Here is a 15,511-nt window from a genome sequence, read left to right as displayed (position 1 = left end):
GATATAATAACAAATGCCAGTAATGGTAGATATTTTTAATCTTTCCGGTTTTACAGTTGCATGTATTGCAGGTCACACATGTCGAAAAACATCAGAATAAAGTTTATTTATTTATTCATTACCCTTTATATGGCTGATTTATTATCTTTACTTGCATTAGATTATTAAAGAAAATCGAAGTATTTCTGTTTTTTTTTTTTTTTGTTTTTTTTTACAAAAATCAAAGACCGATTGGCAGATTGAAAATAACATTTACTTTATTCTATTTGTCATATTCACTGACGCAATAAAACGAAAGGAATGCGCAAGCATCTTAAACGTTTTAATTGGATAAATATTCTGTCAATCAAAGTTTGGGGAGGCAGGAGTAGGTATTCTCATCCAATCACATACGTCGCGCTCTCTGCTGCTTTTACACACTCGGAAACATGGCGTTACGGGAGTTAGCGTCGCTGGAGAAATATTTGGGCTTAAAAAAGCCGAACAAGTTTAGCACACAAGGGGATAAAAAGGTAATTTGTTGGTAATTTGTGTCCCCACGCGATTATGAGGACGTATTGGCATTTGGGTGCCCGCAAACACCTGCGAGAGGTGCACGTTGACTATCAAAGAAATGCTAACAAGCTAAGCATGTGGACCAAATAGGGCGTAGCTTCTGTTTTCTTTCTCATATCAATGGTTTATATGTCATTGCATTTAATACTGAAGAACATGCTAATATCAGAAATTAAACCCAGCTATCTTACTTAAACGTGGAAGCTCTATGAAAGGAGCAGCAAGCTCTGTATATAGAGGGATGGAGTCAGCTGTGCACCATTGGCTGTCCATGGATTTACAGCACTTTAAAGTGGGTGTGCACTTCCGCTGATGGTTATAGTCAGGAAAAAAAAACAAACATCCATGTCCTTACAATCTGGTTTAACAGGACTGAAAACACGGAAGATCGGACTTTCGTAAATGTGTATAATTTTGACATGAAACTTTTATAGGAAACCAGTTTTACTGAAATCCAGTTGTTGACACCTCACTGCCCTTCCTTTATTCACACCTCCCCATTTAGGTGCCTGTGATGCAGAATAATAACGCTCCCCCACTGGTAGGACTGGTGACCATCGCCTGTCACCTGGTGAAGGAGGCCAAGCGCCCAGAGCTGCTGGGTGACAGTGCAGAAGGCAGGGCAGTGGTGCAGCAGTGGCTGGAGTACAGGGTGACCAAACTTGACAGCCACGCAAAGGAGGACATCAAGAGCATCCTCAAGGTGAAAAGTCAGATTCAAGAAAGACCTTTTGATATTTCCACTTTTTAGGATCTGAATGTATCTTTGCTCCCTGATCACAATCCTGTTCATTCTAAATTTATTTTGAATTAATTTAATCCCTCCAGCATCTGTTAAAAATTTTAGGCATTACTTCTTTTTTTTTTACTATATTGATCCCTTTCACTTCCCTTTCTCTGTTAACTAATGAATCAATACGCCTGTATTTGTTCGTTTGCCTTGTTAAGGCACAAGCGACCGGAATAAAAGCTGATGTATGGCTCTTCAGTGACACGGCCCCACACGACAAAGAAAACTGCTTTAATGTGCCTGACGCCAGTCAGCATGAAACGGATCGTCAGCCACTCTTGTGCTGGACACTAGGCGCCTCTTGGCACCGTCCTGTCAGTGTGAAGTCCCTGCGTGTGTTTGTGTGTGCGTATTCTCTTCACAGCATGACACACTGTTGTGGCATGGCTATGGAGTCATGCTGTGTTGCAACATGTTATCTGGACAGGCCTTTAAATATTTTAATGGCGCCACTTACAGGAGGAAGTCGCCCTGAGCAGCTCGGCGCTGGTGCCCAGTGGCCCCCCTGTCCTGTCCTGCTGCTTTAGCTGCATCCTTAACTCTCTTCTTTCAAGCGCTTCAGTCGTCTCCCATTAAATTATTCAGAGATGCAAAAGTCAACAGCAGGATCTCTTAAGCTTCCACTCCCGGGGATGTAAATAAGAAATTCATACTTTAAGAGCGTCAACTAGTTTTTTTAAGTAAACATCTAACATCTGTGAAAAATACACTGTTTTTAAAGATAGTTACATATTAATTCATCTGGGAACGCCCCCCTAACACATTTGGGTTAACTAACTTGAGCAATATTCAGTTAAAAGTATATAGCCAAGAGCACCATTATGATATTTTTGACAAAACATGGACGGGTTTGTTGGCACCCCTGGTAAAGATGTATAAAAGGTTATTGCAGCAGAATAATTTTGCAATGAAATTTTTAGAGAAACCAGACTTTTAAATTCAGTACATTTACAGGTACCTCTAAAAATAAAATATCAGGAAAAGGTCAATAATTTTGTCACTTATCTTAGAAACTAAAGCTTATATAGATTCATTGCACATGAAGTGGAATATTTCAAGCCTTTATTTCTTGTAAATTTAATAACTAAAGCTTACAGATAACACAAACCCAAACTTCAGTGTGTCAGACAATTAGAATATTACATAAGATGATCAGTCTGTGGTTCTGCTGAGGTGTAGTGGAAGCCCAGGTTGCTTTGAAAGCGGCCTTCAGGTCATCTGCATTGTTGCGTCTGGTGTCGCTCATCTTGACAGTCCCCCATAGATTCTCTATTGGGTTCAGGTCAATCACTGTAACACCATAGTTATTAAACCCACTTTTGGTGGAAAATCAAATCAGCATTTCCATAAAGCTTGTAGACTTTAGGAAACACAGTGGACCAACACCAAGAGATGACATGGTGCCCCAAATCATCACTGAATGTGGAAACTTCTCACTGGACTTCAAGTAACGTGGATTCTGTAACTTTCCACTCCTCCTCCAGACTCTGGGACCTTGATTTCCAAGCAAAATGCAAACTTTACTTTCATCTGAAAAGTGGACTTTGGACCAATTAGGAACAGCCCACGGGGCCCATGTACAAAAGAGTTTGTAGCTTTCATAGTAAAAATTTGCGTATGGGAGAAATTCAGATGTACGAAACGTAGATATGTCTCCGCACACGTAGCCTTCATACATCCCAAATTTGGGTGGATTTGACATAGCTGCATGTGACACTTGGACTTCCCGGTCCCCTCCCCTAAATACTTATACAAAGTAGTATAAATAACCGGAAGTCACCCATCACGTTTCCAAATAACCATGGCAACGGTGCTGTGACAGTCGAAACACCGCTTCCTTTCAACAGAAGAACAAGGCAGACTGTTTACACACAATGAGGGATGTTTGTAGTCAGTTACAGCAAACTAACAACTACTTGAATGACATCAGTGACTCAAACCTGGCTGAGGATCAAATGTTTGTCGGCTCGAACCTGTTTAGTTCTACAATGTGTGAATCTAAATCAAACGGCGCTGTCTAGCTGCTGCACAAAACTCATTCATAGCTCATGCTGATCATCATAATGATCAGAATATGTCTCCTTTATTTCTATTTGGGAGACTCACCACCACACTGTGTGAAAATCTTCACAACCATTCAGGACGTCGCACACGGAGGAACACAACTACTATTATTGGATTAATTATAATTATTTTGATAGTATAAAGGAATCATGACTTAAGAGGCCATCTGCCACTGCATTTGCGCATCACAAATAGGTTGCACATATATTTAATTACATTTCTATTCATGAACGCATTTTCACTTAGAGCTGGTGCCCTTATAGTAGTATGGGTGCAGTTCATAGCTCTGAGTACATTCAGAAATCATCTCCTCGCAGTGTGAGAGCCACAGTTTAGGGGAACTTTATATATTGGAGCAACATATGGATGAGGCTGACCCATATGGTCGGCATGGCCCGGCTCAGGGATGACTGTTAAACACCCGACCTGTCAGTCAGCTCCCTCTGAAAAGCTCCGGTTAGAAGGAGCGCAGCGTAGCAAGAACTGTAACTCGTACCGCAGACACAGTTCCTCCTGGTTTCCCTCTGTAACACTGAGGCCAGCTCCATGCAGAGCTCCAAAATAATTGCCCTGGACAATCTGAACTAGCCAATAAACCATGGATCATCATGTACCAGCAGGTCAGTACGATCTCTGAAAAAAACGCTTCCTCCGACTTCTTCCATTGGCAACGTCCGCCACCTGTGCAAAAGCAGCCACCGTTCCACGATAACGTGCAACTTTACGCAGCTATTTATGGACATGTGATTATCTCCAGCTTGTCCAGCTTAGGAATCATCAAGCCTGACTTGTTAGGAATTGATCTGCTGATCAGACACCGTTTTCTTTCTCAGTTAGAGTGTCCCTTAGATGATTCACATGCATTTTATGCTCCTCAGTGCAGAGACCGATGAGCATTTCCATCTACAGATGACAGAAGCAGAGGAAGTTTCCCAGTTTATATCTGACTGAGGTTGTTCCCACCTTTTTCTGAGGTGTGTTACGTTATCGTATGACGAGAAATGTGATTCAGTTTCATCGCTCTGGTTTAAACCATAAAAGCTCAAACTCATGAAAAAACATCAGGTTTGATTCTCCATGAATTAAATAAAGCTGAATGGAGTCACATTTCAGTGTATTTAGGTGAGTTTTAGTTTTCTGTAGTTTATCATTGTCGATTGAAAAAGTTTGCGTGGCTTCCGCACATTTTCCCGGCAGGTCTAAAGTTTTCGTGGATTTATTTACACACACTTTCATCCAAAGTTCGTAGACTACTCTGAACAACCAGCTTCTTTAACAATGACCTTGTGGAAGGTGACCTTTTCAGGTGTTTTGAGTTAATTAGCTGATTATGGTGTGACAACATGAATTTCTAATATTTAAAATTTTTACAATATTGTAATTTTCTATATCTGTCAGCCACAATCCTCAAAATGACAAGAAATAAAGGCTTCAAATATTTCCCTCTATGTGTAATGAATCTATATGATATACGAGTTTCACTTTCTGAAAGGAGAGAAAATAATATTGCACATTTTCACAAAATTCACATTTTTTTATGTGTACCTGTATCTAGTGAGGAAAAAAAATCCCCTGCTTGAAAATGGTGTTGAGCAAAAATCCCAGTAACACAATTGTTGGCATAACTAACAATTAAAATGAAGTGTTTTTAAAATATATGCTTTACCTTTCATGTTGATTGCAGATATTTTAGGAACTGTATTTATCCTGGAGTGTAAATACGATGTGAAGCAGAAGACGGACACAGATTGATCTTGCCACACACCCAGTGAGCAGGCAAGTAAATGCAGAAACAAAAATCTCTAAAGAACTGGAGCAAAGAGTGGCATTAAGATTTTAGTGGCGTCAAGCCTCCAAAAAACATTAAACGCTGTCTGTACGCTATGTGGTGGTTTGGGCCTAATAAAAATAACTCACGTCTTCCATTACAAACGTATAATCGTGGAGTTCGCTAAACTTTAGTTAGACTTTAACTGGGAACCTCGTGTTTTGGTCAGATTAGACTAACAAACATTCCAGGTGGGTTTGGTGTGAAGCAAAGGATGAATATGAGATAAAGCACCTAAGTGCCCAAGTTAAATATGGTGGAGGATCAGAAGCCTATGAAACCTTGAAAACTGAAAAGAGATTGTCGTAAGGTCTTTAAATAGGATTCAAAACAGTCCCTAGGCCTAAATCCTAAACCCTAAACCTGTTAAACATAACTTTTTCTGTATCTCCAACCTCGTGAAATAATATAGAAGGCTGTGTGCTCTTATTAGCAAAGGAGGGTTATATAAATATTATTTTTTTAGCTCCACTAATTAAATCTATTCAAATTAAAGGCTGGATTTTCATCATGTTTACAGAATAAAAGCTTATTTATAATTTATAATTTTTTTAAATGCTTTTTAGACATGTTTATCAGGGGTGCAAACAAATGTGTTCATGTCTGGGTATCGCCATTATGAACAAGAGGATTTCTTTCAGTTAAATTCTAAAATCTGGATAAGATATCAAACATGTTGGTTGCATGAAGTGTTTGGCCCTTGGAATAATTGACCCAAATATTTTTCCTAAACAAAAGCACTTTTATTTGAGAGGTTTTCCTTGGAGCATCGTGGCAGCAGATGTTTTGTCCTTATATGTGCCATAAAGTACGTAAGGAACAGATTGATCCAAACTCATGCAGTAAATTGCATTAATAGCATCATTAAATATTATGTATGTTGATAGTTAAATGTTCAGCTTTTGTGCTTAATTAAAGGAGCAAAGAATTCTTATCGTTTAGCCTTATAGGGCAACACGCAGCTTTAGATTCAGTTCAGTTAAATGCCCAGTTCAGGTAGAATAGAACTCAGGTTGAAGCTCGTATGTGTTGGTGGGGGTTACTAGGAGAGCCTCCCACTCCTCTGATGCACGACTGGGCTTTAGATCCATGGCTGTAGGCAAACAAAAGCAAGGATCTGATTCTTGAAGTGGAGGAAGTCTGCTGTCTTCATGCCTTGTTTGGCATCACCCACTCTTCCTGCACAATAACTCCATTTGCCCCCAAGATGCTTCTGTAAGTGTGTGTGGAAAGTCTTCCCTTTGTGCAATGTACAAGCGCTAAAGACGGTCCCCCCGTCCCCTGGGACCAGCTCCTCCATGTGCGACTTTGCATACACAGGCTGAGAAACGCACAAAAAAGCCACCCAAGTTTGAAACACCTTCATTAGATTTGTGATCATTTTGTTGTGGAGCAAACCAAAAGCCTGCTTTGTCGGGCATCTGTGTTAAGTCTCCAGCCATGACGAGAGATGACAATACCCCCTCAGGTTACAAGTTATTTCTATTCACATCACAGACATGCAGATGCCAGTCAGCTCCGGTCCCATGTACCTCAAGCACCCACTGATTTATAGGTTAACTGATATTTAGGCCGTTTCGGTGCCTTTTACACGTTTAAAGGAGCTACATTTAATGTAAAATATGATAACAGCTATGCATGAGAGAAACTGTCATAAACAATATTAGATTAAATAAAATGATACTTGGAACAGGATTTTGGAATAAGATGAAACTAAAAGTCAAATAAGGGGAGCTTCATTAATGATTCATAGAATGTTTTCATCTGTCATGTGAAGACAAGTGTGTTTACACAGAAATATTTACCGTAATGCATAAATTATCATATTTTCAGACTTGATTTGCATATGTTATGTTGTGTTTGGAAATTTCCTCTTTCAGGACCTCAACCTCTACCTGCAAGACAAAGTCTACCTGGCAGGGAACCAGTTAACCTTATCTGATGTTCTTATGTACTATGGGATGCACTCAATTATAGTAAGTTCCTTCTTTCTATCTCTCTCTTTCTCTCTCTCCCACTACAACCACAAAGTGTTTTTTTTATTTATTGAGATTTAATGTGATCGACTCAGACCAAGTGCATAACTGTAAAGTTTAGGTTTGGGGTTGTAGTCCTGCTGGAAGATGAACCTCTGTCAGTCAAAAGTCTTTTGCAGCTTCCAACAGGTTTTCCTGTTTCCAGAATTGTTCTTGTTTTAGCGTCATCCATCTTCCTATCCACTAGGTCTAGTTTCCCTGGCGCTGCTAAACAAAAACATCGCAACTAGAGCTGCAGAATATACTGAACCGTAATATCAGTGCCTGCAAAATTGCAATTGCATAGGACTGCTTGACTGCAATATTTGGTAGGGTATTATGTTTTAAGTGTCAGACATTCACACTATTATATATTTGGCAAGGTGGATGGACTCTAACTGCTCTAGATGTCCAGAAGCGCATGCATTTTTAGTCTTTTCCTGAAGCTAATAAAGATTTGGATGTTTTTGAGATTCATCTTTTTGTGATACTACAAAACGTTTAGGCCAACTTTAGGCATCTTTAGTTTTTTTTAATGTGATGCTGCATGAGTAAACTAGATTGATTTATTTTCTCAGGGATTTCTTATAGCCATATACTGGGAATCGAGGCATCCATCCCTTTTCCCTTCAGTTTCAGTTCATCTCATCTCTCACTTTTGTCAAACCACAACTCTAATTATCAATTTGTCATCGTATATAACACGCAATTAGACCAGTCATATGGCCAAAGGGCATCGAGGACAAGCTGGCAATGAACACACGGATTCTAAACACATTTTCAGTTCTCTTCAAACAGATAAAGTGATGAGGCATGAAGTGATGGCTTTAGCCTCAGACCAGGGACAAGTAAGTTTGTTCCGCCTTACAGGATAAAAGAAAAGCGAGTTCAGAAACGGCAACGGCTGAGCGAGACTCGGGGAGGGAGGGATCACATGTTGGGAGATGTCAGCGGTTGTGGCGGAGATGGAAATTTGGACCCCGCCACCAGGCAGATGAGCGTCACTTTGATTTGCTGTCAGTGTGGTTTTTAACCTCGGGGACAGCGGGTCAGCTGGCCCAACCCTCGACCTCGGCCTGTGCCGATGTTCAATTCAGGAAAAAACAAGTTTACACAAACATTAAACCTGACTGATGCTAAAAGGGTTCCAGGCTCAATGTTTGTATATGTGTGGAATTTGCCTATTTCATTTAATGGCGCGATAAAAAAAACACAAGCGGTCAATGGGCCAAATAAGATTTGTGTTGCAGCAGCAAAGTCTATGATTTCTGTCTTTTATCCTATCAGGTAAAACTTTGATGCTGGTGCAGAACTCGACAGCTCTTCATCTGATTGAATGCAAGCGGATCTATTTTATGAACTGCGATCCTTTATTTGCAGTTCATTTATAAATAAGCTTTGGGTTGTTACAGGCAGACCTCGATTCACAAGGTCTGTTCAGCTGGGATTACCAGCAAGAATGTCCCAAATATTCTCAAATAACCTTCTAATTAAGCTGTTTCATCTAAGTAAGACTAGCAGTTTTCTCCCATTGATTTATTGTGGAAATTCCCGTCCCCCCAGAAAAATTAAACCGCACCTAATCCCTGAAAACAGATTTCTTTTTTTCTTTTTTTATGTTAACTTTTCTCAATTTGTTTTTTATGTTAAATTTAAGAGAAGAAAATTTTTATTCTTTAAACTTTTTATAGTTTTAAGTCATTTTTAAGACTATCATGGGTATAAATATTATCCACCATAGTAGAATGTTGTGCACAATCTGAGAACTGGATTTGCTTTGACCTGAACCACAGTTCATCTGGCAGCGAGTTTTTTTGTCATCAGGTATAACATAAAAGATCATAAACATTTCTGGTGTATCAGTATTGGATTTCTGTTAAGGGTGTCATAATTATATCCAACTAAGCGTATTATCTCAGTTAAAATATGTGGTTTATCTTATTTACTGTCTCATTCTGATAGAATTTAAAATTCCACCTCAAAGTTTTAGATTTTTACTGTATGTTGCACAGTTTAAATTATAAATAAACAGAAATTAAAATAATATGAACAATCTTTTAAATACAATTCTTCTTTCCTTTTGGATAAATAAATTATTGCTGTGGCGTTTTTAGACTAGCATCTTAACAAATTAATTAGTAAACACATTTCCGAAACAAAGTGTCAGAAATAAAAGTACAATAGATTAAAATTTACTAAATAATCCTTAAAACAAGTATAAATTAGAGCCAAATAATCTCGATTTAGGGTGTTTATAATATGATCTTCAGATAATATTGAATATATATGTACTGGCCTTCTCATGATGTGTTATGCTGCTTTTAAAAGTTTTTGTCTTTAAAATATAATTATACCTCCTCCTCCATTTCAGCTGGACTTGACCGTCCAGGAAAAAGAGCAGTGCGTGAATGTGACACGGTGGTTCGACCACATCCAGCACCAACCCGGGGTCCGACACCACCTCCCTCCAGTAGTTGTGCTCAGGAACAGACTTTACACCAGCAGACACCACTGAGGCTAGACATCATCCTCCTCCTCCTCCTCTCAGCCTGTCGCGGTACAACTTTTCCAACCTTCCTGCCAAACCCGGACAAGGGATCTCCTAATGTCATAAAACACAGATGTTTCCACATACTGTTCTCTTGTGCATGTTTCTGTGTCAATAATATATCCCCACTGATTATTTGTTGAGGATAAAAATAGTTCAGTTTTTAGTAACTAATAAATAACTAAATACTATTTATAAACAATCTGGTGTCTTAACCCTCCTACATTTCTGGCAGAACAGTGATGTAACTCAGTGTTTATGTTTTTTGGGTTTTTTTGTGACATTTGCTGTTATTAAAGGGAAAACTGAATGCAATATAGTGCACTGCTGCTAGCTGTAAATGTTGATTCCTTGTTTAATCTGAGCCTTGAATGCTTTACCGCTGGTACTCTAGGTGATGAACCTAACTGGCAGTGTATTATGTCCCAAGATCTTGCTTGATTATTGTTAGAACCCTATAAACATCACAGCCCAAACTGTTCTAACTCTGGATTTCTATCGTATTAAATTTCTTAGCACATTCGTTGGTTTTTTTGTTCGTTCTTATTCTACTTCGTCTGCATGCATTTATATGTGTCTGTTTTCAATCGCCGCTCACCATTCCACTTCCTCGCCACCAGTCGTGTGGGCAGCAGCGAGCAGTTAAACGTCAGCGCTAGAGTCGGAGATCAGAGTGAGGCTCCAATCAGTCCCACTACCACCACTGTTGATGCTGCAGGCCACAGAGAGGGCAGCGGGCTCACCAGCTGCCACACAGATCCAGCCAGCCAAGGCCAGAACCCTAGCCCCTTTGGGCGACAGTCAGCCACTGTGTGTCATTTCACCCTCGCTCCCACAGGGGCTACTGGAGAGAGAAGGACGAAGGGAGGCGGTGAGCGAGCGGAGTGTGCAACGAAAGGATGGAGGCCACACAGCAAAAGAGCACCCAGAGGCCGAGGGATCTTTTTCGTGACAAGTGAACAATGATCTGTAGCTCCTAAAGCCTGACTGCTGCTGGCTGGATGCTTGTTATTAGCACCATTAACAGGCCAGTGGTAGGACTGGTGTGTTTACATCATGAAAGTAATGAGAAATGGAAATGCAGAGTAGAGAACAGCTACAATTTGAGTAATAACTTATGAATACCTTCTACTGATTAGTCTTTGTGACCTTTTTAGAAAATGAAATCTGTTGTACTATTTGTGTTTTTAAGGCTTTCCTGGTCACTGTTGAAATATTTTTCTTTCCTTCCTGCTTACAGGCTCTGCATATTAAAATGATTGCTCAAAGCATTTTTTTTTTTGTCTGATGTCAGTATAATTTTCATCCTGTGCCAATATATTAGACCTACACAGAGCCCGTGACCTCTGACTTCTTTGCTGACTACTCTGTGTGTATTTACGGTATTCTTTAAAAGTTCTGTTTTGCATAAACCAGCCAGAAGACAGAGCCATTGTTGACTGAAGTTGTGTTAGATGCCCCGCTGTGTGTTTGTTGCTGAGTGTTACAAAGTAGATAAGAAGGATAAAAACAGCTCAAAGTCATTTGAGCGAGCCTTGTGACTAGTTGGGGCCGTTTATGCCGTGGTCTAAGCATTAAAGAAGGCCTTGTCCTCGTGGTTATGTTAACATTCTTTTGGAATTAATCGTTCCTGCGAACACACCATCAGACAGCATTGCTCACCACAGAGGTGTGAAAAAAGTTTTGCCCGCAAAAGTTAACCCCAGACAAGCCGTAGTTTGGTTGTGCCGATGCCGAAGCTACACACCATGCAGGGTCGATGTTATTGACCCCTACAACCTTTAAAATCAGTTCTGTAGACCTGTGAAGTGTCTCAGAGATTTGTTATAGAGCTTTAGTCAGTGAGCAGTATCATAAAGACCAAGTAACACAGCAGACAGGGCAGGGAGGAAGTATAAAGCAGGGTTAGATTATGAAACAATATTTCATGGAGCACTGTTCTATGATCTTAGTGCAAAAAGTATCTCACAACTAGTAAACCTACCAAAACATGACCATCGATCTAAACTGATGCAAGATGCAAAAGCATTGATCAGAGAAGCAGCCAAGAGGTGAACAGAAACTCAGGAGAAGCTGCACAGCTCCAGTGGTAGAATCTATTGACAGGACAACTATTGGTCACGCACTCCATAAATCTAATCTTGACAAGAAGAAACCCAACAGTTTGGCCCTGGACATGTATTGGAAACAGTAGACACGTGGAAGAAGGTGTTCAGGTGGTGTGAGACCTAAACGTTTTAGTTTGCAAAGTCAAATGTGAGGTGAAAAACTAACACAGGACATGAACACATTTTCCCCATGGTGAAAGATTGTGGTGGCAGCATCATGCTTTGGGGATATTGTTTTTTTGTTTTTTTTTACAAAAGGAGGGAGACTGAGTCCAAATAAATTCCATATTCTGTTTTTGAAATACTGGATAAAAACCAAATATCCCCTTTTCCACTTTCATTTGTGCATTTTTGTGAACAGTTGTTTTTATACTGAGATATAATTATACACAGATTGACATTTTAGCTAATTAAATAACTTCTGAAGGCAATTTGTTGGACATAATTGTATTTAGGTGTGTAAGAGTAAAAAGGGCTGAAGACTAATTCATGCCACAGCTTTTAGATTTCAATTTTTAAAAAATATAAACAAAAACCCGAACATCTACCATTTTCCTTCCACTTCACAATTATGTGCAACTTCGTGTATATTGATTAAAATCTTTTTTTTAAATACTGATTTTGCAAGGCACTAGAGGGTGAATTGAATTTGGAGTCTACCCTCAGATTCCAAGGTGCTAAACAGCGATCCCGACTCTTATGTAGTCAACTTGAAACTTTTCACTTTTATTCTTGTCTCTTCCTGCTCATCCTGTTGGCACAGTCCCACAATGCCTTTGTGTTATAATCACACAGTCGGGTTCCTCACTGATGAAACCTGACTGAAGGCAAAGCTAGACAAAGTCATGAGGCCACAGCAGAAAACCTGTACAGAAGCATGAATTAATTAAACCTCCGCACGAACATCTGAAGACATAAAGGAAAAATTGCTCTGAAGGGGTAGCCGTCTGCAGAAGCCTTGGGTCAACTCATTCAAGTTCTGACCACTATGGCAGCTGGGTATTAGCCAAGCCAACAGCCAAATAAAGGGCTGCTTAGCTTGTTGTATGGTGATCATGGCATCACCATGCAAGCCATCATCAGAATACCTTAAAACACAAAATTTTACAACAGAATTGTTGCAAAAAACGTTTTTTAAACCAATTGGACTGGGGCAAAACGTTTTTTAAATTATTTAACATCTTAAGAGCATCTTAGAAAGACAGTGAAAATATCAGATTAAAAAATTAGGGCACGGCACTGATGGTGCAGGGGTTAAGCGCACGACCATATATGGAGGCTACAGTCCTCAAAACGGCCGTCCTGGGTTCGAGTCCCAGACGCGACCATATATGGAGGCTACAGTCCTCAAAATGGCCGTCCCGGGTTCGAGTCCCAGACCCGATGGTGCAGGGGTTACGCGCGCGACCATATATGGAGGCTACAGTCCTCAAAACGGCCATCCTGGGTTCGAGTCCCGGACCTGGCGACATTTGCCAAATGTCTCCCCCTCTCTCTACTCCTCTTTCATGTCTGCCTACTGTCAAAAAATAAAGGCCACTAGTGCTGAAAAAAAAAAAAAATGTATGGAATGTGTGAGCTAATAGCTCAAACATTTAAGAATACTGGTTTTCAAACTACAAATGGCAACTTTGTGATTGTCCATAATATAAAAAGGTTTTTTAGGGTATCTGGGAAATTGTTGTACAGAAGGGAGAAGGCAGAAAACTAGTGCTGTATAGCTTTGATGTTTGGGTCTTTTGCTCATAATCTGTTGATGTTTAATAAATTATTCATGTTTTTTTGTAAGGAGGAACCTTTTCTGAGTATTTCTTTATGCTCATATATCTAAATATTTCTACAAGTTATTAATGCTAGGAGAGTCTTCACAGTCAGTCATTTAAAATGTTAATGTTGTCTATGCATCCGTGCAGACATCAATAGCCTGATACCTGCAAAGAACTGCATGTTGGGCACCTGTTGCCCCACAGAGATGATTATTTTTTTGAAAGGTCTTGCTTAGTCAAACATAACAACCCCAGATCACATTATGCATGTTTTATAACTGTGGCTTGTTGATAATAGACTATGCACCATTTACACAAAATGTATTCCAAATGTGCTCCAGATAGGTGGAGTTTGTGCTTACTTTCAAGCACCTGAACTTTAGGTAGACAGAAATGGAAGCGGAAGCAAAAAGTCACTTGGACCATTTAGCTAATATAAACATAAAAAGTTTACTTCAGAGCCAAGTCTAAAATGTCTTCAATTAGTGAGTAAAGACACTGAATACAGCAAACATGATGACTTCCAGTGATTAAGGGTGATTTTTTTTTCTCAATGGCACATTTAATGTAATCACTTGATTATCTTAAATCGATGAATTTGTCATGTGACTGATTTAGGTTAATATCTCCCCCTGCCAACAAAACATTTAAAAGGGAAACTCCTACTGTGCCACCCATCGTCAGTTCTAGCTGTATCATTTGCTGGCTGATGGGTAAGGAATGGACCCAGTGCTAAACTGGCCCTCCTGCAGCCCACAGCTATCACCAGTTGTGGGCTACAGGAGGGCCCACAGCTGTCACTGTGAAAGCAACAAAAAAAAGTTGCCAAATGCCAAGTCTGAGAACAACAGGAAAGAGAAGAGAAGAAGGTAATGTCTTCCCTTTTCCTCTTCAAGCCACTTCCATTTCCATTTTTAAGTAAAAGAAACAGACAGTATTGTGCCCATTCACCCTTATCAAAAACTAGTTACAAATTCAGCTGACAATGGTAAAACTGAATTAATTTTTGTTCAAAGCTCAGCAGTGAAATATATTGAACTAGTGCCTCTCATTCATATATTTTCATATCATTGTTGTCAAAAAGCAAAACGTTTGTGAAATTTTGCCCGAACGTTTGCCCATTGGGACTACGTTTTTATTTGAAGCCACAGTTAAAGCACTAAGAGGTTATTGTTCCTCTTTAAAAAAAAAATACTGATTCGTTTTAAACATATCAGCTGACAAAATCTTCTCATGTATGTGAAAAAGATCAAAGGTCAGAGAGGGAATTCAGAAATAACGCTGCAATTTTGCTCTTTTTTTCTCAATGCTCTAACAGCAAACCTTGGTGCAGTGGAGATTGTTAGGGAACATAACTTCAGTTTGTATTTCTAGGTTTAAGGTGAAGAGGGTTACAGTCAAGCTTAAAGTAAGGGGAGATGCAGCCATTGTGAGTATCATGTTCACAGAAATGGATGTATGTGTATGCCCAGCCTGAATTGTATGAAGACACAGCAGTCACCAAGATCTTACCTTTAAGGGTACATGTCATGACTCTTTTAGGCAAAAAGGACCTATATAGTTTGAGGTCAACAAGAGCTGCGCTGAAGTCAAGTTAGTGTTATGAAAAACAGCATTGTTAAGTTCAAATTGAAATTTAACCGGACTCATGAACATGTTTGTGCATAACACTTAAAAAAGAATAAGGCATGTGGATCGAGCATGCTTTGATCTTCCTGCAGTTGTAATGACTTGGTGCAGTTCTTGGATTTGGATGGCAAGAACACCAGCTAAGACATCGTGAAAACCATCGAGAACTATGATGACGTACCATCTTAAAAAATGTTCTTAATGCACT

The 15,511-nt window shown here is 39.6% G+C and overlaps 1 protein-coding gene across 1 annotated transcript; it reads left to right on the top strand.

Moving 5' to 3' along the window:
- Window positions 1-370: 370 nt before the first annotated feature.
- On the top strand, window positions 371-10,323 carry eef1e1 (eukaryotic translation elongation factor 1 epsilon 1). Its single transcript, XM_047348964.1, has 4 exons — window positions 371-512; window positions 1,061-1,258; window positions 7,118-7,213; window positions 9,624-10,323. Exons 1-4 carry the CDS (start codon window positions 429-431, stop codon window positions 9,765-9,767), a joined length of 522 nt encoding a protein of 173 aa, XP_047204920.1. The 5' UTR covers window positions 371-428; the 3' UTR covers window positions 9,768-10,323.
- Window positions 10,324-15,511: the final 5,188 nt, after the last annotated feature.

The sequence above is a fragment of the Girardinichthys multiradiatus genome, chromosome 21, assembly GCF_021462225.1.
Source record: "Girardinichthys multiradiatus isolate DD_20200921_A chromosome 21, DD_fGirMul_XY1, whole genome shotgun sequence".
Classification (NCBI taxonomy): domain Eukaryota; kingdom Metazoa; phylum Chordata; class Actinopteri; order Cyprinodontiformes; family Goodeidae; genus Girardinichthys; species Girardinichthys multiradiatus.
Note: the sequence above shows the minus strand (reverse complement) of the source record. Positions and strands in the feature narration are given on the sequence as shown.

Coding starts and splice junctions, on each gene's coding strand:
- eef1e1 (XM_047348964.1), top strand. CDS start 429: ATGGCGTTACGGGAGTTAGCGTCGCTGGAGAAATATTTGGGCTTAAAA. Junction 513..1,060: donor GCACACAAGGGGATAAAAAG/GTAATTTGTTGG, acceptor CTCCCCATTTAG/GTGCCTGTGATGCAGAATAA. Junction 7,214..9,623: donor ATGGGATGCACTCAATTATA/GTAAGTTCCTTC, acceptor CCTCCATTTCAG/CTGGACTTGACCGTCCAGGA.